This window comes from Coregonus lavaretus (genome assembly GCF_964263955.1).
Source record: "Coregonus lavaretus genome assembly, contig: HAP1_SCAFFOLD_3394, whole genome shotgun sequence".
Classification (NCBI taxonomy): Eukaryota; Metazoa; Chordata; class Actinopteri; order Salmoniformes; family Salmonidae; genus Coregonus; species Coregonus lavaretus.
Genome location: NW_028158857.1, coordinates 34,522 through 57,736, shown reverse-complemented (window position 1 = coordinate 57,736; position 23,215 = coordinate 34,522). Strand labels below are relative to the sequence as shown.

At 42.1% G+C, this 23,215-nt stretch overlaps 1 protein-coding gene across 1 annotated transcript; it reads right to left on the bottom strand.

The window, feature by feature from the left end:
- Positions 1-1,896: 1,896 nt before the first annotated feature.
- Positions 1,897-23,060, bottom strand: LOC311123533 (uncharacterized protein C8orf34-like; the record flags this gene model as incomplete). The annotated part of the gene is made up of 5 exons (XM_084197781.1): positions 1,897-2,063; positions 19,008-19,171; positions 21,953-21,981; positions 22,230-22,349; positions 23,048-23,060. Coding segments are annotated over 5 exons (493 nt in total), but the record flags the coding sequence as incomplete, so codon positions are not given.
- Between the last annotated feature and the right edge of the window lie 155 nt (positions 23,061-23,215).

Here is a 23,215-nt window from a genome sequence, read left to right as displayed (position 1 = left end):
CACCTCACTGTGTAATCCAGAAATAGCACTTCAAGTCACACACAATAAACTTCCAGAAACCAAGAAACACCCTCAAACAAAAAACCTAAAGGAACAAAAAACCTAAAGGAATATAGTGTTTGTTTGTTCGTTCATTCATTCATCACCGTTATGAATTACAACCTGAATTGTTATGAATGGATGAATGACACATTCCTTGACCAACACACACACACACACACACGCTGGTGCTCAGTGTGTGTGTGAGGGCATGATAACAGGTAGCTAAGTAAATCTCATCCCCGCAATGTACTTCACATCAACAGAGTTGAGCGGCGACAAGTGTGGCCGGACTGGAGCTCTGACATCACAATGTTTTTATCAAAAACTACAGATTTAGCACGCAATTACTGCGAATAGCAATTACACAGAACAAAGCACAGTACATTGTGGAGTTGAGTTTTACTTGGCCAGATAACAGGTGGCTGTAAGCACTGTGAAGAACACAGCAAGACACTTCTAAACCATTCTGTCCTACCATGGAGTAGCTACACTACAGCATGGCTATTTGTGTTTGTCTCTGTGTGTCTCTCTGTGTGCGTGTGTGCGTGCGTGAGTGTGTGCAATTTGTTTTGTTTCATCTAGTTTGGCTGTGGATTATCATGTATGAGTATCTATCTCTTATTCATGGTTATTATACCTTTACTGTACTAAACTTGTTTTGCCTCTTAGATTATTGAGAGACCATTTGCAATGCAATCATCTCTTGTCTAGAGCCTGACTTTCATGTAAGTGTTTGTTATTCACAAAGGAAGGAAATTCAGTTCAGTATTTATGAATGTGTTTTCCATATTCAGCATATCTGGTGGTTATTGTTGTTGTGGAACTGGGTAGCCTATTTTAGCTGTAATGAGGACACGAGCAACACCATAAAGTCAGAACTCAATGACCCTCTATGAAAATAGAGTCATTATCTTCACTGGCATATTTGAAATGTATATCTGTGAATCAGTATTCAGTCTGGTTTTGTATAGTAGTTGTTAGTAGTATTAGATGAAAATGGAGCTTGAAGAGTGTAAGGTGTGAACCCATCGACCCCTGTGTGTGTGTGTGTGTGTGTGTGTGTGTGTGTGTGTGTGTGTGTGTGTGTGTGTGTGTGTGTGTGTGTGTGTGTGTGTGTGTGTGTGTGTGTGTGTGTGGACGTGTTTAACTATTCTTGTGGGGACCAGAAGTCCCCACAAGAATAGTAAACGAGCAAACATTTTACCAACTGGGGACATTTTGTTAGTCCCCACGAGGTCAAATGCTATTTCTAGGGGGTTTAGGGTTAAGGTTAGAATGAGTGTTAGAACTATGTTAAGGGTTACGGTTAGGAGCTAGGGTTAGTTTTAGAGTTACAGTTAGGAGCTAGGGTTAGGTTTAGGGTTAGGGTTAGGAGCTAGGGTTAGGTTTAGGGTTAGGGTTAGGAGCTAGGGTTAGTTTTAGAGTTACGTTAGGAGATAGGGTTAGTTTTAGAGTTACGTTAGGAGCTAGGGTTAGTTTTAGAGTTACGGTTAGGAGCTAGGGTTAGTTTTAGAGTTACAGTTAGGAGCTAGGGTTAGTTTTAGGGTTAGGGTTAGGAGCTAGGGTTAGTTTTAGGGTTACGGTTAGGAACTAGGGTTAGGTTTAGGGTTACGGTTAAGGTTAGGTTTTTGGGTTACGGTTAGGGTTAGGGTTAGGGTAAGGGTAAGGGTAAGAGTACGGGTTAGGGTTAGGGTTAGGGAAAATATGATTTTGAATGGGACTGAACTGTGTGTCCCCACAAGGTTAGCTGTACAAGACTGTGTGTGTGTGTGTGTGTGTGTGTGTGTGTGTGTGTGTGTGCGTGTGCATGTGTGTGCATTTGTTTGTATGTGTATGCACATTTTCTGATCTTACCCAGCAGTTCCATGGCATCATCCTCGTCCTCAATCTCCTCCTCGGTGAGCGAGGGGGCGGAGCTATGGGCGGAGTCAAAGGAATCCTGGGACAACATGGCTGCCAGGAGCTTCTTGTGGTGCTGCTGCTGCTGCTTCAACCCTTTACTCTTCCCCTCCATCTTCACACTGGAGAAACAGGAAGGGAAGGGTTACAACAGGAAGAGGAGGGGTTAGAATGGGAAGGTTAGAGGGTTAGGGCTTGTGCTGCTGCTGCTTCAAACCTTTTACTTTTCCTGTCCATCTTCACACTGTAGAGACAAGAAGGGGAGAGGTTATATCACAGACAAAAAGGGAAACCCAGACATGCCACAGGGTGTATAAATCTAAAGCATCCGGTAGTCCCCTGTAGCTCAGTTGGTAGAGCATGGAGCTTGCAACGCCAGGGTTGTGGGTTTGTTTCCCACGGGGGGCCAGTATGCAAATGTATGCACTCACTAACTGTAAGTCGCTCTGGATAAGAGCGTCTGCTAAATGACTAAAATGTAAATGTTTAGAACTTCCACTCACCACCAAATATGGTGATGAAAGGAAGTCCAGTGGTGGAAAGTGGGAGAAGATGGAGCTCATTGAAACTTGGCTGACATTCTGCAAATTGTAATAAATAAATAATAAATAGGTCATTTAGCAGACGCTCTTATCCAGAGCGACTTACAGGAGCAATTAGGGTTAAGTGCCTTGCTCAAGGGCTCAAGGGCACAGACAGATTTTTCACCTAGTCGGCTATGACAGACAGATTTTTCACCTAGTGTCATTGATGAAACATTCCATCTCAATACCGTTTTCTGTTCCTAACACTATAATCTGTTCCGAACAGATTTTGTAGACTTGACCCTTTCAAAAAGTTTTTAAAAGTTTAGTTTTTTAGAATTTAGTTATTGCACACGCGCAATTCACAGAGTAGGTATTCCCTAACGGAAATATGCTCTGCCCACCTCCTCGCTTGTCCTCAGGAAGTGCATAGAGGATGTTGTTCCCGATTTGAACTTATACAAAACAAAAAATGTGGACGGACGGCAACATTCACGGAAAACTGAAAGCTCGCACCACCACATTTAACCACGGCAAGGTGACTGGGTACATGGACGTGTGTAAACAGACCAGCTATGACCTCCGTAAGGCAATCAGAGGCAAAACGACTGTACAGGGACAAAGTAGAGTCACAATTCAATGGTTCAGACATGAGACGTATGTGGCAGGGACTCCAGACAAACATGGATTGTAAAGGGAAAGCCAGCCACGTCGCGGACACCGACACCTCGCTCCCGGACAAGCTAAACACCTTCTTAGCCCACTTCGAGGAAAACAATGAGCAACCAACGTGGGCTGCCGTGGGCCACTGCCGCTCACGAGGACTGTGAGCTCTCGTTCTCCATGGCCGACGTGAGTAAGACATTTAAGCATGTTAACCCTTACAAGGCTGCCAGTCCAGACGTGTGTGCAGACCAGCTGGCTGGAGTGTTTACGGACATATTCAATCTCTCCCTATCCCAGTCTGTTGTCCCCACTTGAGTCAAGATGCCCACCATTGTTCCTGTACCCAAGAAAACAAAGGTAACTGAACTAAATGACTATTGCCCCATAGCACTCACTTCTGTCATCATGAAGTGCTTTGAGAGGCTAGTTAAGGATCATATCACCTCCACCTTACCCGACACCCTAGACCCACAACAATTTGCATACCGCCCCAACAGATCCATGGATGACGCAATCACCATCGCACTGCACACTGCCCTATCCCACCTGGGCAAGAGGAATACCTATGTAAGAATGCTGTTCATCGACTACAGCTCAGCCTTCAACACCATAGTGCCATCCAAGCTAATCACTAAGACCGAGGCCCTGGGTCGGCCCTGTGCAACTGGGTCCTAGACTTCCTGACGGGCCAACCCCAGGTGGTGAAGGTAGGCAACAACAACTCTGCCACGCTGATCTCCCACAGAGGTGTGTGCTCAACCACCTCCTGTACTCCCTGTTCACCCATGACTGTGTTGCCACGGATGTCTCCAACTCAATCACACAACAGTGGAAGGCCTGACTACCAACAACAACGAGACAGCCTACAGGGAGGAGGTGAGAGCCTTGGCAGAGTAGTGCCAGGAAAATAACCTCTCCCTCCCCTGTACATAGTCATTGAACACTGGTCACTTTAATAATGTTTACAGTCTGTTTTACCCACTTTAAATGTATATACTGTATTGTAGACACACCATTATCTACACTGAGTATACAAAACATTAGGAACACCGGCTCTTTCCATGACATAGACTGACCAGGTGAATCCAGGTGAAAGCTATGATCCCTTATTGATGTCACCTGTTAAATCCACTTCAATCAGTGTAGATGAAGGGGAGGAGACAGGTTAAAGAAGGATTTTTAAGCTTTGAGACAATTGAGACATTGATTGTGTATGTGTGCCAATCAGAGGGTGAATGGGCAAGACAAAAGATTGAAGTGCCTTTGAACGGGGTATGGTAGTAGGTGCCAGGCGTACCGGTTTGAGTGTCAAGAACTGCAACACAGCTGGATTTTTCATGTTCAACAGTTTCCCGTGTGTATCAAGAATGGTCCACCACCCAAAGGACATCCGGCCAACGGCAGGGGAGTGGTCGAAAATGGGTCATTGATGAAAGAGGACAAAGGAGGCTGGCACAAATTGTGCAGAGCAACAGACGGGCTACAGTTAGTCAACTGACAGTCCAGTACAACATTGTTGCCCAAAGACCCATAAAAGAATGCCCAACTCGTCGTATCTTGACAGGAATGGGGTATGGCAGCCGACGACCTTACAGAGTTCCCCTATTTTCAGCAAAAAACAAGAAATTGCAGTTGCAGTTGGCTAAGGAACCAAAACACTGGACACTGGAGAATTGGAAAAACATTGCCTGGTCTGATGAATCCCGGTTCCTGCTGTTTCACGCTGATGGGAGGACTAGGGTATGGAGAAAACCACGAGTACATGCATCCATCATGCCACGTGTCAACATTGCAGGCTGATGGTGGTGATGTGATGGTGTGGTGTGTGTTTTCATAGGACACACTGGGCCCCTTAATAAAAGTGGAGAAATGTTTGAATGCCACAGGATATCTGATCATCATTGCCAATCAGGTGTATCCCTTCATGGCAGCAATGTATCCATCTACAAATATACTTTTTCAGCAGGATAATGCCCCATGCCACAAGGCTAGGATTGTCCAGGAATGGTTCCACGAACATGACAGTGAATTCAGCTTACTGCAGTGGCCTGCCCAGTCACCAGATCTCAATCCAATTGAGCATCTGTTGGATGAGATGGAACAAGTAGAGATCCACTAACAGTCAACTTGGCACAACTGTAGGAAGCATTGGAGTCAACATGGGCCAGCATCCCTGTGGAACGCTTTCGACACCTTGTAGAGTCCATGCCCCGACAAATTGAGGCTGTTCTGAGGGCAAAAGGGGGTGCAACTCAATATTTGGTAGGTGTTCCTAATGATTTGTACACTGAGTGTATATGTACACTACCAGTCAAAAGTTTGGACACACCTACTCATTCAAGGGTTTTTCTTTATTTTTACTATTTTTTACATTGTAGAATAATAGTGAAGACATCAAAACTATGAAATAACACATCATGTAGTAACCATAAAAGTGTTAAACAAATCAAAATATATGTTATATTTGAGATTCTTCAAATAGCCACCCTTTGCCTTGATGACAGCTTCGCACACTTAAACTCCTTAAATATACTGTATATTTAAATTCCGCACTCTGACATTGCTCATTGTGATATTTCTTAATTTCTTTATTTTTATTACTTTGGATTCGTGTGTATTGTTTTGTATTGCTTGGTATTACTGCACAGTAGGAGCTAGAAATAAAATAATTTCGCTGCACCTGCAGTAACATCTGCAAATTTGTGTACACGACCAATAACATTTTATTTTGATTTGATTCTGTTTCTCAGAGGCTGTGTGTATCTGTAGGCAGGTGCAACTTCTCTACCCAGTACACAGTGTCCTCACGCTTAAGTACCTCTTAACATGGCTGCCACCTGGCAGCCATTCCACGCTCGTTTGAGAATAGGCTGTGTCTCAAATCATTTACATTTACATTTTAGTCATTTAGCAGACGCTCTTATCCAGAGCGACTTACAGGAGCACAAATGGAACCCTATTCCCTACATAGTGTGCTACTTTTGACCAGGGCTCATAGGGAGTCCTGCCATTTGGGACTCAGTCTATACAAACCAGCATAGCCATTAAAGTAGAGAGGCAGACACTCACACCTTCCTGTGTTGATTACCAGGAAGTGAAAAGGCTTGGATAATTATTCACAACCTAGAACTGAGGAAAAGAGTAATCAAAAACACAACACAACAGAGAGGAGGTGAGGCTACAGAGAGAGAGAGAGAGAGAGAGAGAGAGAGAGGGGGGGGGGAGGGGCAGGGGCAGAGACAGAAAGAGAGAATGAGAGAGAGAGAATAAGAGTGAATGAGAAAGAGTAAAAGAGGAGAGAGCAAGAGAGAAAGTAAAAAAAAAAGAAGAGAAACAGATCACAGAGGGGAGGCTACAGAAAAGGAGAGAGAGAGGGAGTAGATAGATAGAAAGAGAGAGAAGAGAGAGAGAAAAAGAGAATGAGAGAGAGAATATAGAAGATAGAATAAGGATAGCGTATTCAGTTTTCAATGCAGCCCTGTGTGAGAGAGATATAGTCAGCATTGGTGCAGTTAGCTGCTATTAGCAATGGTGATGTTACACTACAGCGTTGCTCCCTTTTGTATTGGGTTGCTCAAAAACAGTCTGTGAGAAGCCAGAAGTGAAATAAAATTCAATTTCAACTTACTGTTTGGAAAGTATTTTTAATAATACGTTATTTTAGATATTTAGACTCAAATTCACCCCGTTTTAAAGAACAACCATCCTGCCCACCGGCACAGTAAATTGAAATTGAATTTGATTTAACTTTGGCTTCCCACTGACTTTCTTTGCGCAACCCAATACAAAAGGGAGCAATGCTGCAGTGTAACATCAGCATTGCTAATAGCAGCTAGGGTGCAGTCAGCCTGTCTCTGCTCTATCATGGTCAGTGTGTCTCTGTCCTAGACAGCTCCTTTGTCATTGTCACACCAAACATATTGGCTACAGGCTGTTAGAGGGACAGATGGGTTTTAGGACTATGACATATGATGTACTGAGGCAGAGACGACTGTTCAAAACACTACAGCCCTGCTAATCACAAGTCTTTAGAAAGCACATAAAGGATGCATGGTCAAAGAAAATCTAATGCTAAAAAGAGATGACTGACACTAGAAACCTATCCTTATATCAACAAGTTCCCCATAGCTAGTTTGATTGAATAGTGACCGAAGTCCTTACAATGGATCCAGACAAAGAGGATATGATTATAAAGCAAAGAAAGGATACATGGTCCGACAGATAGAGGCGTGTTCAAAACAGGACTGACAATAGAAACCTATCCTGACACCTTGTTATTTCTCATATCAGGTTTGAATGAATATGGCCCAGTCCTTTCAAATGATCCAGACAAAGGCTGTGTCTCAAATGGCACCCTAGTACCTATTACAGTCCACTATGGGCCCTGGTCAAAAGTAGTGTAATATATAGGATATTGGGTGGCATTTGAGAGGCAGACAATGGATGTGTGGTCTGTTGTAGCTGTAGAAGCTGAGTTATGGAGCAGGTCCTGCTGCTTTTAATGATCCATGATGGACTTCGCAGGTACAGGAAGAAAACCTTATCTAGAATCTACATGCTGTGTCCTCTAATCTGTGTCCTGTCAAAGACCAGGATGATAAATTATAATGGAGGAACAATTCCTAGAATATATCTTAAAACGCACCCTAAAGATACAATGCATCCTACAACGCACCAGAAAGTTGAGGGCCAGAGAAAATAAGAAACTAAAGTAAAATTCACTGAAAACAACATACTAAGCAGAGCATAGACAGACACAGACATAAACATATGCATAACTTCACCCTGCTGCTGAGGTGGAATGGCTTTATCTCCAGCTAGGGTACACACTGTATGGATGAGGAATGAACGCCCCAATAATGCCTCCAATTTAATATCCACAGATAAAGAAATGAACTATGGAGCGTGTTTGTGTGTGTGTGTGTGTGTGTGTGTGTGTGTGTGTGTGTGTGTGTGTGTGTGTGTGTGTGTGTGTGTGTGTGTGTGTGTGTGTGTGTGTGTGTGTGTGTGTGTGTGTGTGTGTGTGTGTGTGTGTGTGTGTGTGTGTGTGTGTGTGTGTGTGGTGGTGGGGGGGTGTTTGCACCAGCTCCATATTTGACATGATAATTCATTTCCATATCCTGTCTGGGATGGAGGGTGTGTGTTAGGGATTAGGACTGGAGAGCTTTAATTGGATGAATATCTCATCAGAATGACTAGTATTTACAGATACCAGAGGGAAGAGCGGGAGGTCAGAACCAGAGAGGAATGGAGAGAAAGAGCGCGAGAGAGAGAGAGAGAGAAAGAAAAAGAGAGAGAAAAAGCAGGAGAGAGATAAATAGAGAAAGAGATAGAGGGGGGAGATGAAATATCTTCATATCCTGAGCAGAAAGAGTATTACTATGCTAATGTGCCGTATCAATATGGATTAGGCCAGGCGAGACTGGTGGTTCTTTTCAGAGTTTTTTGGGGAGAAGTGTGTTAGTTTGTGTAACTTTTATTTGCAATTCTAGCGTCTCTATATAGTGCACTACTTTTCACCACAGGGGCCCTGGTCAAAAACAGGGAAGTTAATATGGAATAGGGTGCCATTTGGGACACAGTACTAGTATTATGTTCTGCTTTGAGACTTCAGATGAAGCAGTGGCATTGTCTGTTCTGTTTGTGAGAAATGTTGAGTTGTATTTGTTGCTCAGAGTTTTCAAGTATTTCCTATGGGGAATCTCCTCCTCTCTCTCTATTTCCTTAGGGGATCTTTGTCTCTCTTCTTCTCCTTTTTCTCCCTCTCTCCTTTGCTTCAGTCTCAGACAGCTACCTCCACAGGGACCAAGCTCAGGTAATGTGTTCTATTAGAAATGACAACAACAATGCAAACACCAATCAACACAACATCAAACCAAATAAGAGATGTAGCTAGAATCAACTTAGAATCAAAATCTGAATCAAACTGATATGCTACGTAGCACTTTCACCCCCTCACCCCCTCTGTTTTTACCAAACCTTGAGTGTGTGAGCCCTGGAGAGGGACTAACCCCCTGCACAACTTCCCTGAGGGGAACAAGATAGCTCCTACTTTCAGAATCACAGAAAGTAGATCACACGACCTCAACTACCAGGGACATGATAGAGAATGCATCCCAAATGGCCTTTATAGTGCACTACTTCTCTGGTCAAAAGTAGTGCACTATACAGGGAATAGGGTGCCACTTAGGACAAACACAGAGTATGACTCATACTTGGGAAAGGAAAGGACTACATTATCTGTGGTTAAAGTAAAATAAAGTTGGGGTTTGCTGGGGGAGAACTGATATAAGAACACTACAGTTAAAATAGGGTAATTAGAAGATAAAAGACTAAAAGAAGAGTAGGAGTGGGTAGGGTAGGGGAGGGGAGGGGAGGGGAGGGGAGGGGAGGGGAGGGAATACTGTAGTGTGAATACAGGAGGAGGGAGAAATTAAGTGAAAGAGGCGAGAGAGAGAGGGAGTGAGAGAGGGGAGAGGGAAAGAGAGAGGGGAGGAGAGGTAGGGAGAGAGAGAGAGAGACCCAGAGTCTCTTAGAGCGTTCACAGTCAGTCACACTGACACCCCTATCAGATCACAGCAAAATGACACTACTTGAACAGAGCTATGCTCAATCATGAGGCATCAAAGCCAAAGGAACTGAATAATATTAAGAAATGCTATAGGTTGAAGGAAAGTAGTGTGGAAATCTACCAAAAAACTATTAGGCAACAACAAATTCAATCCCTTCTAGACAATTTCCTGGACAAAATGTTTCACTGTAATAGTGAGGGTGTAAACTTGGCAGTAGAAAACCTAAACAGTATATTTGACCTCCCAGCTTCCCTATCAAATCTAAAAATGTCAAGCAGACAACCTAAGAAAATTAACAACAATGACAAATGGTTTGATGAAGAATGCAAAAACCTAAGAAAGAAATTGAGGAACCTATCCAACCGAAAACATAGAGACCCAGAAAACCTGAGCCTACGCCTTCACTATGGTGAATCACTAAAACAATACAGAAATACACTATGGAAAAAGAAGGAACAGCACGTCAGAAATCAGCTCAATATAATTGAAGAATCCATAGAATCTAACCACTTCTGGGAAAATTGGAAAACTCTAAACAAACAACAACACAAAGAGTTATCTATCCAAAATGGAGATGTATGGATAAACCACTTCTCCAATATTTTTGGCCCTATAACAAAGAACAAAGAACAAACAGCAAAACCATATACATGATCAAATAAAAATCTTAGAATCAACTATTAAAGACTGCCAGAACCCACTGGATTCTCCAATTACATTGAATGAACTACAGGACAAAATACAAACCCTCCAACCCAAAAAGGCCTGTGGGGTTGATGGTATCCTAAATAAAATGATAAAATATACAGACCACAAATTCCAATTGGCTATACCTAAACTCTTTAACATTATCCTCAGATCTGGCATATTCCCCAATATCTGGAACCAAGGACTGATCACCCCAATCCACCAAAGCAGAGACAAATTTGACCCCAATAACTACCGTGGGATATCAACAGCAACCTTGGGGAAATCCTCTGCATTATCATTAAGAGCAGACTCGTACATTACCTCAGCGAAAACAATATACTGATCAAATGTCAAACAAACAAACCAAAACAAAGGCAAAGTCTTCTCATGCTTTCTTGATTTCAAAAAAGCTTTCGACTCAATTTGGCATGAGGGCTGCTATACAAATTGATGGAAAGTGGTGTTGGGGGGAAAACATACGACATTATAAAATCCATGTACACAAACAACAAGTGTGTGGTTAAAACTGGCAAAAAACACACACATTTTTAGTAGGGTGAGGCCCAGTGCTGCAGCTTAAGCCCCACCCTCTTCAACATATATATCAACAAATTGGCAAGGGCACTAGAACAGTCTGCAGCACCTGGCCTCACCCTACTATCTGAAGTCAAATGTCTACTGTTTGCTGATGATCTGGTGCTTCTGTCCCCAACCAAGGAGGGCCTACAGCAGCACCTAGATCTTCTGCACAGATTCTGTCAGACGTGGGCCCTGACAGTAAATCTCAGTACGATAGAAATAAAGGTTTTCCAAAAAAGGTCCAGTTGCCAGGACCACGAATAAAAATTCCATCGAGACAACGTTGCCCTAGAGCACACAAAAACGATACATACCTCGGCCTAAACATCCGCGCCACAGGTAACTTCCACAAAGCTGTGAATGATCTGAGAGACAAGGCAATAAGGGCCTTCTATGCCATCAAAAGGAACATAGAATTCGACATACCAATTAGGATCTGGCTAAAAATACTTGAATCAGTTATAGAACCCATTGCCCTTTATGGTTGTGAGTTCTGGGGTCCGCTCACCAACCAAGAATTCACAAAATGGGACAAAAACCAAATTGAGACTCTGCATGCAGAATACTGCAAAAATATCCTCAGTGTACAACGTAAAACACCAAATAATGCATGCAGAGCAGAATTAGGCCGATACCCGCTAATTATCAGAATCCAGAAAAGAGCCTTTACATTCTACAACCACCTAAAAGGAAGTGATTCCCAAACCTTCCATAACAAAGCCATCACCTACAGAGAAATTAACTTGGAGAAGAGCCCCCTAAGCAAGCTGGTCCTGGGGCTCTGTTCACAAACACAAACAGACCCCACAGAGCCCCAGGACAGCAACACAATTAGACGCAACCAAATCATGAGAAAACAGAAAGATAATTACTTGACACATTGGAAAGAATTTACAAAAAGAACAGAGCAAACTAGAATGCTATTTCGCCCTAAACAGAGAGTACACAGTGACAGAATACCTGACCACTGTGACTGACCCAAAATTAAGGAAATCTTTGACTATGTACAGACTCAGTGAGCATAGCCTTGCTATTGAGAAAGGCCCCTGTAGGGAGAACTGACTCTCAAGAGAAGACAGGCTATGTGCACACTGCCCTCAAAATGAGGTGGAAACTGAGATGCACTTCCTAACTTCCTGCCAAATGTATGACCATATTAGAGACACATATTTCCCTCAGATTACACAGACTCACAAAGAATTAAAAAACAAATCCAATTTTGATAAACTCCCATATCTATTGGGTGAAATACCACAGTGTGCAATCACAGCAGCAAGATTTGTGACCTGTTGCCACAAGAAAAGGGCAACCAGTGAAGAACAAACACCATTGTAAATACAACCTATATTTATGTTTATTTATTTTCCCTTTTGTACTTGAACTATTTGCACATCATTAGAACATTGTATATTGACACTTGAAATGTCTTTATTCTTTTGGAACTTTTGTTAGTGTAATGTTTACTGTACATTTTGTATTGTTTATTTCACTTTTGTTTATATGATCTATTTCACTTGCTTTGGCAATGTAAACATACAGTTGAAGTCGGACGTTTACATACACCTTAGCCAAATACATTTAAACTCAGTTTTTCACAATTCCTGACATTTAATCCTAGTAAAAAATTCCCTGTCTTAGGTCAGTTAGGATCACCACTTTATTTTAAGAATGTGAAATGTCAGAATAATAGTAGAGAGAATGATTTATTTCAGCTTTTATTTATTTCTTTCATCACATTCCCAGTGGGTCATAAGTGTACATACACTCAATTAGTATTTGGTAGCATTGCCTTTAAATTGTTTAACTTGGGTCAAACGTTTCGGGTAGCCTTCCACAAGCTTCCCACAATAAGTTGGTTGAATTTTGGCCCATTCCTGACTGAGCTGGTGTAACTGAGTCAGGTTTGTAGGCCTCCTTACTCGCACATGCTTTTTCAGTTCTGCCCACAACTTTTCTATAGGATTGAGGTCAGGGCTTTGTGATGGCCACTCCAATACCTTGACTTTGTTGTCCTTAAGCCATTTTGCCACAACTTTGGAAGTATGGTTGGGGTCATTGTCCATTTGGAAAACCCATTTGCGACCAAGCTTTAACTTCCTGACTGATGTCTTGAGATGTTGCATCAATATATCCACATAATTTTCCTTCCTCATGATGCCATCTATTTTGTGAAGTGCACCAGTCCCTCCTGCAGCAAAGCACCCCCACAGCATGATGCTGCCACCCCCGTGCTTCACGGTTGGGATGGTGTTCTTCGGCTTGCAAGATCCTCTTTTTCCTCCAAATATAACAATGGTCATTATGGCCAAACAGTTCTATTTTTGTTTCATCAGACCAGAGGACATTTCTCCAAAAAGTACGATCTTTGTGCAGTTGCAAACCGTAGTCTGGCTTTTTTATGGCGGTTTTGGAGCAGTGGCTTCTTCCTTGCTGAGCGGCCTTTCAGGTTATGTCGATATAGGACTCGTTTTACTGTGGATATAGATACTTTTGTACTGGTTTCCTCCAGCATCTTCACAAGGTCCTTTGCTGTTGCTCTGGGATTGATTTGCACTTTTCGCACCAAAGTACGTTCATCTCTAGGAGACAGAACGCATCTCCTTCCTGAGCGGTATGACGGCTGCGTGGTTCCATGGTGTTTATACTTGCGTACTATTGTTTGTACAGATGAATGTGGTACCTTCAGGCATATGGAAATTGCTCCCAAGGATGAACCAGACTTGTGGAGGTCTACAATTTTCTTTCTGAGGTCTTGGCTGATTTCTTTTGATTTTCCCATGGTGCACTGTTCAATTACTTAACAATTTAAACAATTATCTTTTAAAGCAAACAACATTTTTCCCACTGCCCTCACTGGCTTTCATGTGTTTCAAACGTGAGATGGTCCAAGGCTAGGAACATAATCATTATGTTCCTAGGTCCGAGTGTCACGCCCTGACTCTGGGGACTCTTATTTGTTGAGCCAGGGTGTGATTTTCTATGTTTGTGATCTATGTTTTCTAGATCTATGTTGGCCGGTGTGGTTCCCAATCAGAGGCAGCTGTCGCTCGTTGTCTCTGATTGGGGACCATACTTAGGCAGCCTATTGGCACTCGTTAAGTTGTGGGATCTTGTTCCGTGAAAGGTATGTTGTTTGTGTCTACCTTGGACTTCACGTTTCGTTTCGTTTGTTGTTTTGTCGTTGTGTTTATTCGGTTCAAATAAACATGTATGCATATTACGCTGCGCCTTGGTCTGACCCGTCCTTCAACGAACGTGACACAGAGGTGTCGGACTCAATGACAGTTGCTGTCCATTGGAGCGCTGCAATTGGTTGCCCAAAATTATGGGGCAGGGTTTATCGAAAGGTCAATTGAGAATGCATTGAGTAGAACATTCGTGCACCAGTCCTCAAAAGTAAGTTCAAAACAATATTGTGATGAATCGTGCAACCCACGAATAGTGAAATACTTTAGACCAAAAGTGCACTATCATCCTATCACTCGATTCCCTATATGGTGCACTACTCTTGGCCATTTCAGATGCAGACAGCGTTTCAGAGCTGGGCTTCAGATCAGGCAGAGTAGTGGGCAGCACCATTATGCAAGCCAGGGTTTCCTTTAGCACAGCCCAGTGCCCCTCAATCCTCTAATGCACAGCAGCAGCAGCAGAAGACTGGCAAGCAAGAGGCAGCATCAGGAGCCAATACCCAGGAAACGCAATTAAGCAGAAATAAATTAGCCAAACACTTCTCAGCCTTCATTGGAGGAACTCTTAGAGGAGGCTACAGGGGACTGGGTTTTGGGGAAGACGAGACACAGAGAGACACACACATGCACACACACATACACAGAGACGCACACTGCACACGCATACCCCTATCCGTCAACTGAAAACCCTAATAATGTGATTTCTCTGACTAATCCAGCAATGGAATAACCTCACAAGATTACAAAAACCAGTGTGTATGTGTGATTGTGTGTGTGTGTGTGTGTCAGCTCGAGCATTAGTATGATTTATGATTTAATATCTGATCCTCTCTAATTAGCTACACTACCGTTCAAAAGTTTGGGGTCACTTAGAAATGTCCTTGTTATCAAAAGAAAAGCAATTTTTTATTTTTTTATTATTTATTATTAATGTATTTTATTACGCACCTGCGTAATTTTACAAAAACATTAATTTAGTTTAGATTAGATGACTTTTTCATAACAGTGAATAATATAACACCAAAGCCCATGGCATATATCTCCCTACAAAGACTAACTTCAGTAGCCTGAGTGTCAGGCTGTTCGCGCTATCATGCCAACTTCTTGTCACTTATTGTCATGTCAACAGTCTGGCCTCATGGCAATCTCAACGTTTGTCTTAAGAAGGACAGCAATGGAGTTGGCAATGGCATAAACGGATATAGGAACAGGCTATAATGTTTTATTCATTTGGCCCTGAGCGTACCTGAATGAGGTTAGCTTTAGTAGTCGTCAGTAAATTGGGTCAGAACAGCATCATACGAACATATGTCTGATCCTGGTTGTGAAATAGGATTAGAGATTATTCCAATGGGTATTCCTGAAGCTGCAGGAATGACGGCAAACAAGGTATCGTCCCAAATGGCACCCTATTCCCGATATAGTGCATTCCTTTTGACCATGGGCCCTGGTCAAAAGTAGTTTACTTTATTGGTGATTCTACAGAAGTGGTGCAAATTGTTGTCCCGAATAAATAAATACAAATCTCCATAAGTCTCCAAATTTAGGGCATTCATTTACTGTACATCATGATATATTCTAATGAATTCCAAGGCAATAGCACACATATTGTTATACTAATATAGTACAAAGTCATTGTTTATACCCATTTCTATTGAGAGGTGGCTGTCCCACACCCTGACTGCTAAAATTCATGTTTGAAAATAAAGCAATTCATGTTTTTTGTTTTTTTTACACTATTATTTCTATAGAACATCTTGAGTTTTCTATGATTACATTGAAAGATACTGATCTAATTAGTAGTTTAGCTTATTTTTAAACATCTTTCTCTGAAAAATGCTGTCCCACCTTTTGATGTCACTACCAAAATACGCATTAAAAGGCTGTAGAATGAATTTGCCTTAAGCCACACCCCTACACATATCACCAGATGATGGGATTGCACCCCTTTCCAGCATGGCTACATGGTAAGTAGTCTAACTGCAAACATTTTGGAGAAAATGAGTGACAAGTTACTAAATCTTCATGTATTTTTAAGAAGTGTCACTACCGAACATTTAATATTTCAAGAAATATTTAAAGTGTGGTTTTGGGACTAAAATATATGTTTGCTAGTATCTACATCTGTCCAATGAATGCTAGCCAGCCATATGCTAGCTATTGGGATTCATTAAAGTCCAAAATAAGTCTAAATTGTCCAAACTGAAATGGTCACAACCAAAACAATTGACACCATCGAAATAGAAAGAGGTCTGAGACAGCACAGGCAGCAGCACTGAGGCTATCTCCAATTTAAAGTTGAATGCGCCATGCTCTACCAACTGATTTACAGCTGACCACCATGTGGGTCAAGTGGACAAGTGCACACTTCAGGAAAAAGTGTAGAGTATTGAGATGCATAGACAGCAGGGGGCTCCAACCCTCCAAGAGCCCAAACATTGACATCTATTTGGTCTAAACAAAAACATCTATAATGTACTGTACCCTACTCTACTGTACTGCACTGTACTGTACTCTACTGTACTGTGCCCTACTGTAATGTACTGTGCTCTACTGTACTGTACTGTACCGTGCCCTACTGTAATGTACTGTGCTCTACTCTACTGTACTGTACTGTGCCCTATAGTAATGTACTGTGCTCTACTGTACTGTACTGTACTTTACTGTAATGTAGTGTGCTCTACTGTACTGTACTCTACTCTACTGTACTGTGCCCTACTGTAATGTACTGTGCTGTACTAAACTATACTCTACATTACTGTACTGTACTCTACTGTACTATACTTTACTGTACACTAGATGGCAGTGATATATCTTAAAGCCATTTACAAATAATAGGCAACCTAATTTGAAGAAGAAGACCATGCTCTCCGATCCTTTGCTGATCCCACCCAACCCATAGGAATCCCCACCCAGTTGACTACTTAAAAATGGTGGAAGCCCTCAACGGCAATGTCTACACTAAAACAAGCCATATCCATCTAGAGTCCTCTATCTGTCTCTATGATTGACACTTGATTGTTAGTCCACTGTACTTCTATACATTTATCATTATTTATATTTTAGATATTTTAGATTATAGAGTTATTGAAGGACAGGGACATCTGGTGCCAACATGCCGAAAAGTACAGCAGACAGTCAGAGAGTACAGAGGGGATAGAAACTGACCCTGTGCGATATCAAGAATATCTGGAAAAAGGAAAGGGAAATAAATGTTAAAGAAAGGAAGAGGGAAAGGTTAAATTAATACAATATTTATCTGAGAGGTAGAAGTCCTCTTCTGAAGAGGTCAAAGACAACACAGGTCAGCAGCAGTGAAAAGGCAGAAAGACACAGACAGAAAGACTTGTCTTTTATTGATTGTGATAGTAATATATGTCAATCACATGTGCCCCATTAGATATGGTATCAATTAAGTAAGCAATGAAGTTCAGAATGTACAGTATATGCCAGGTCACAACTGAAACAATGATGTCACTATCGAAACGCCTGTACTTTCGCCACAATAAAGATAGAAAAAAGTACAATTAATTAACTAACAACATAATTAATTAGATGCATAAGTAATTCAATCCATCAATACGTTTCAGATTCAAACAATCAACATTGAACATTTTACAGAGAACAATAGAGATTATAATTATCTAAATTCAACTGAAAGATTTTGAAAATCATGTTAAAAATCATGTTTTTACTATTTTGTAAATGTTGTATGCAAATACAATTTCAAAAATTAATCTGTAATAGAAGATTAATGAAAATTTATAATACTGTGCAAGGTTGTTCCTTTATTGCAACTTTTTCACTATGTTTCACTAGTGACAAATTTAGTGGGGTGGTAAGGAATTCAGGTTAAAATTTCAAAAATGCCATTACAACAAAGCATGTGAGTAGTAGATATGTCTATCTGATATGTATATCTTAAGATGTGTGCTGAAAGGTTGGGAAAAATAGGATGCTTATTTTTTTAACCCCCAATTTACACCACTTTTGTAGAACGACTCATAGGCTATAGGGAAGAGGGTGCCATTTGGGACGAATACAAAGTCACCCTCTCTGTTGCAGCTGGAGCATTACATTAATATGAATGGCCTCTGGTTGGTTAAGATTGAGAGGGGTAATTAAGGCATTCACATGCTTCCCAGACGAAAAAAGTACAGAAGAGTTTGTGAATATTTTGATGACATTTTGTGACGTTTTTGTTCCTTTTTTGGACTTTTTTGGACTATTTTTTCAAGCGAAGGTCTTTTAAGGGAGTATGCTAGCACACTTGTTCGGTTCGGCAAGCCGAGTTCGGCCTCAGTATGCTTCAGTTCGGCTGGTGCCTTGCCGAACTCGGCTAGACGAACCGAACGAGTGTGCTAGCATACTCCCTTAAAAGACCTTCGTTTGAAAAATGAGAAAAAAGAGGCAATAGTACTGTTTGTCCATTTTGAGACGTTTTAGCCAGTATACACTTCCTCAAAATAGTCTGAATTAATCTAAGATAACTCAAGAAATCTGTCATAAATTTTGACATTTTTGCAGAGGAGACGTTAGTCACGCAATTTTACATATAACTAAGATGTTTAGTGCAGTGTTTCTCAATGAAATTTTTTGAATGAAAACGAGTCCTCTCTCATTGAATGACAACAAAGACTTTACTGAAGAATCCCTACTGTTGACCAAAAGTCCAAAACGAACAAAAACGTCACAAAATGTGGTCATAATATATGCACAAACACTTCCGAACTGTTTCGGCTGTGAAGCATGTGGACACCTTTAAGGCATTACTCTGACACACACACAAGCACACACAAACACATTTACACACACACGTCTGCACACATACACACTCTCTCTTTTACCTAAAGGCAGGACTGCTATTGGCCCTCCCCCACACCTCAGTCTTGGTCCTGGGGACTGGGGGCTGGAGCATCTCTGCTGCCAGGGGGTCTGGATCCTCCTCCTCCCTGCCCACCCACTCCCCCACCACCCTGGGCCGCAGCACTGAGTTATACCCCCCAAGGTTCTAGTGCAGGGGAGAGAGGGGGTGGGGGAGGGGGAGATAGAAAAGAGGGGGGAAAGAGAGGAGGGGTGATGGAAAGGAGAGAGAAGGGGGGTGGAGGGAGATAGGGAGAAAAGGTAGAGAAAGGGACTGTCATATGGCCATTCAGTTCAAAACAGGAAGTAGTTTTTTTCAGTGATACGTTTGTGTGCCAGATACAGTGCATTTGGCAAGTATTCAGACCCCTTGACCTTTTCCACATTTTGTTACGTTACAGCCTTATTCTAAAATGGAATAAATTGTTTTTCCCCCTCATTAATCTACACACAATACCCCACAATGACAAAGCAAATACAGGTTTTTAGAAAGTTTTGCAAATGTATAAAAAAATAAAAACAGAAATATCACATTTACATAAGTATTCAGAACCTTTACTCAGTACTTTGTTGAAGCACCTTTGGCAGCGATAACAGCCTTGAGTCTTCTTGGGTATGACACTACAAGCTTGGTACACCTGTATTTGGGGTGTTTCTCCCATTCCTCTCTGCAGATCCTCTCAAGCTCTGTCAGGTTGGATGGGGAGCATCCAGCTATTTTCATGTCTCTCCAGAGATGTTCAAACAGGTTCATGTCCGGGCTCTGGCTGGGCCACTCAAGGACATTCAGAGACTTGTTGCGAAGCCACTCCTGCGTTGTCTTGGCTGTGTGCTTAGGGTCGTTGTCCTGTTGGAAGGTGAACCTTCGCCCCAGTTTGAGGTCCTGAGCGCTCTGGAGAAGGTTTTCATCAAGGATCTCTCTGTACTGTGCTCCGTTCATCTTTCCCTCGATCCTGACTAGTCTCCCAGTCCCTGCCGCTGAAAAACATCCCCACAGCATGATGCTGCCACCACCATGCTTCACCGTAGGGATGGTTCCAGGTTTCCTCCAGATGTGACGCTTGTCATTCAGGCCAAAGAGTTCAATCTTGGTTTCATCAGACCAGAGAATCTTGTTTCTCATGGTCTGAGTCCTTTAGGTGCCTTTTGGAATACTCCAAGCGGGCTGTCATGTGCCTTTTACTGAGGAGTGGCTTCCATCTGGCCACTCTACCATAAAGGCCTGATTGGTGGAGTGCTGCAGAGATGGTTGTCCTTCTGGAAGGTTCTCCCATCTCCACAGAGGAACTCTGGAGCTCTGTCAGAGTGACCATCGAGTTCTTGGTCACCTCCCTGACCAAGGCCCTTCTCCCCTGATTGCGCAGTTTGGCCATGCGGCCAGCTCTAGGAAGAGTCTTGGTGGTTCCAAACTTCTTCCATTTAAGAGTGATAGAGGCCACTGTGTTCTTAGGGACCTTCAATACTGCAGAAATGTTTTGCTACCCTTCCCCATCCTGTGCCTCGACACAATCCTGTCTCAGAGCTCTACGGTCAATTCCTTCGACCTCATGGCCTTGATTTTGCTCTGACATGCACTGTCAACTGTGGGACCTTATATAGACAGGTGTGTGCCTTTCCAAATCATGTCCAACCAATTGAATTTACCACAGGTGGACTCCAATCAAGTTGTAGAAACATCTCAAGGATGATCAATGGAAACAGGATGCACCTGAGCTCAATTTCGAGTCTCATAGCAAAGGGTCTGAATACTTATGTAAATAAGGTATTTATGTTTTTAATTTTTTATACATTTGAATAACATTTCAAAAAACCTGTTTTCGCTTTGTCATTATGGGGTATTGTGTGTAGATTGATGAGGAAAACTAATAATTTAATCCACTTTAGAATAAGGCTGTAACGTAACAAAATGTGGAAAAAGTAAAGGGGTCTCAATACTTCCCGAATGCATTTTAAATAAATAAATAAGCGTTGCTTTAATGCCTGCCTGTCTGTCTGTGTGTGTGTGTGCATTATCCTCTCATTGCAACAAGTGGTGTAGTGGAGGGTAAACTCACATAAACAGAGTTTACTCACCAATTTTTTTATACCACTTCATCACTTACAGCAACCCTAACTAGCCAGTGTTCACAGCCACTCTCACAGTAACACTCATTTAGGTGTCTTCACTGTGTTTTATATGGAATGGAATTCAATGCTTAATGCATGATAGGATGGTAAATATATCTTAATATTCTGTCTGTCTTTGTCTTGTCTAGAAGGAGATTATCTGGGCTTGGAGCCAGGCAGACATACAGTACATACATATATGATATTACCTCTATAGTGAACGTCTCTTCTTGAGGACAAGAATACATCAAATGCTGCTGCTATCTTCAGGGTTCGAAGTATGGGGGCATGGCAGTGCCATGAGAAATCAGATGGATGCCCATTCAAGTTAAAATATTAAGGTGGACACCTTCATAAGCTTCTTAAATGTAGTCCTGCCCACTGTTTGAGGGGCCTCCTGACAATCAATTCGCAATTAAGACTGTGTGCAATACTGGGAGAAACTGTACACTGGAAAGTCAGTTATCTCATTACTGTGTAGAAACCAGGCCAGACAGTGTATCAAACAAAGCTTTGTCTGCTAGGAATCACATATACACACTAGCAGCCAGGAAAATACAGGAAGAGGACATGCTTATTGAAGTTTCTGCAGATGGATTCCCATGAGATTGTGGTTTGTCATTATTCTCACACACACACACACATACACACACACACCATTATTCTCAGAGCTGTGTATTGTGCTGTTAACTGAGCCCAAATTGATGAAAGATGGAATCGGATTGCAACAGACAGGATGACGGCAATAGAAGGTGACGATGTGACAGTTTCAATATCAAGACTGTGAACAAGGGATAATCATGACAAAGTAGTTCCTAGTTACCTGATCAAGTTCATCAGAAACAGCGATACCTTTAAGGAAGAGAACAGTGATTCAGAGGGAGCTCTGCTTTTCATGCGGCCTCTATTTCTAAAAGATATACAAAGTAATTATACATTTGACCTCTAGTCAAAAGTGGTTAAGGGGTTACTATAAGTTAAAGGTAATAGCTCCACTCACTGCATGACAGGTTCTCTAGAGCCTTGGCTTTAGGGTTTAGGGTACAGTATTAGGGTTTAGGGTACAGTATTAGGGTTTAGGGTTTAGTTACTAGACTCACTGCGTGACAGGTTCTCCAGTGCCTTGCCCAGCTTCTTGCTCTCCTGCAGGATGTGGTTGAGCTCATCAAAGTCTCTGCTCTCCCTCCACTCCCACGATGGGTGCTCTATGGACCGCGGCACTGAAACACACAACCACACAGAGCAATTTCATTGAAATGTTCTTCAACACTGAAACAAACCATAACTTGAGAAATTAGATAGTAATTAACTTTCACATACGTAAATCAAGCTTAGATATCAATATACGTTTTCTGTATGGAAAAGCTTGGAGGAAAGTCGATGTATCCCCTCCATGACCTCTGGTCTCCCTCCGGCCTGGAGGACTTTACAGCATGATTAACAGATGAAAATGGGTCAAACAGAAAGAGGAAATGACCCAGATTTCATTATCATCTCACCTACTTCCTCCAGTGTCCCCCTGCCATAGCCCTGGGCCCCTATCTCTCTCTCTCCCTCTAACTCTCAACCTCTCCATCTCTCTCTCCCCGTCTCTCCCTCTCTCTCTATCGCTCTCTCTCCCTCTAACTCTCAACATCTCTATCTCTCTCTCCCCGTCTCTCCCTCTCTCTCTATCTCTCTCTCTCCCTCTAACTCTCAACCTCTCCATCTCTCTCTCCCCCTCTCCCTCTATCTCTCTCTCCCTCTAACTCTCAACCTCTCCATCTCTCTCTCCCCGTCTCTCCCCCTCTCTCTCTCTGTGATGTTTAATTCATGAATGAGGAGATGCAGATATATACATGAAATATGGAGGGAGAGGGGGAGAGATATTCTCCTATTAGGATAGAGGAATATACATGTAGTCTTTAACTTAACCCACATCTTATATGCATCGTTATGTTCCAACACCTACATTGAGTGTACAAAACATTAAGAACACCTGCCCTTTCCATGACATAAATTGACAAGGTGAATCCAGGTGAAAGCTATGATCCCTTATTGATGTCACTTGTTAAATCAACTTCAATCCGTGTAGATGAAGGGGAGG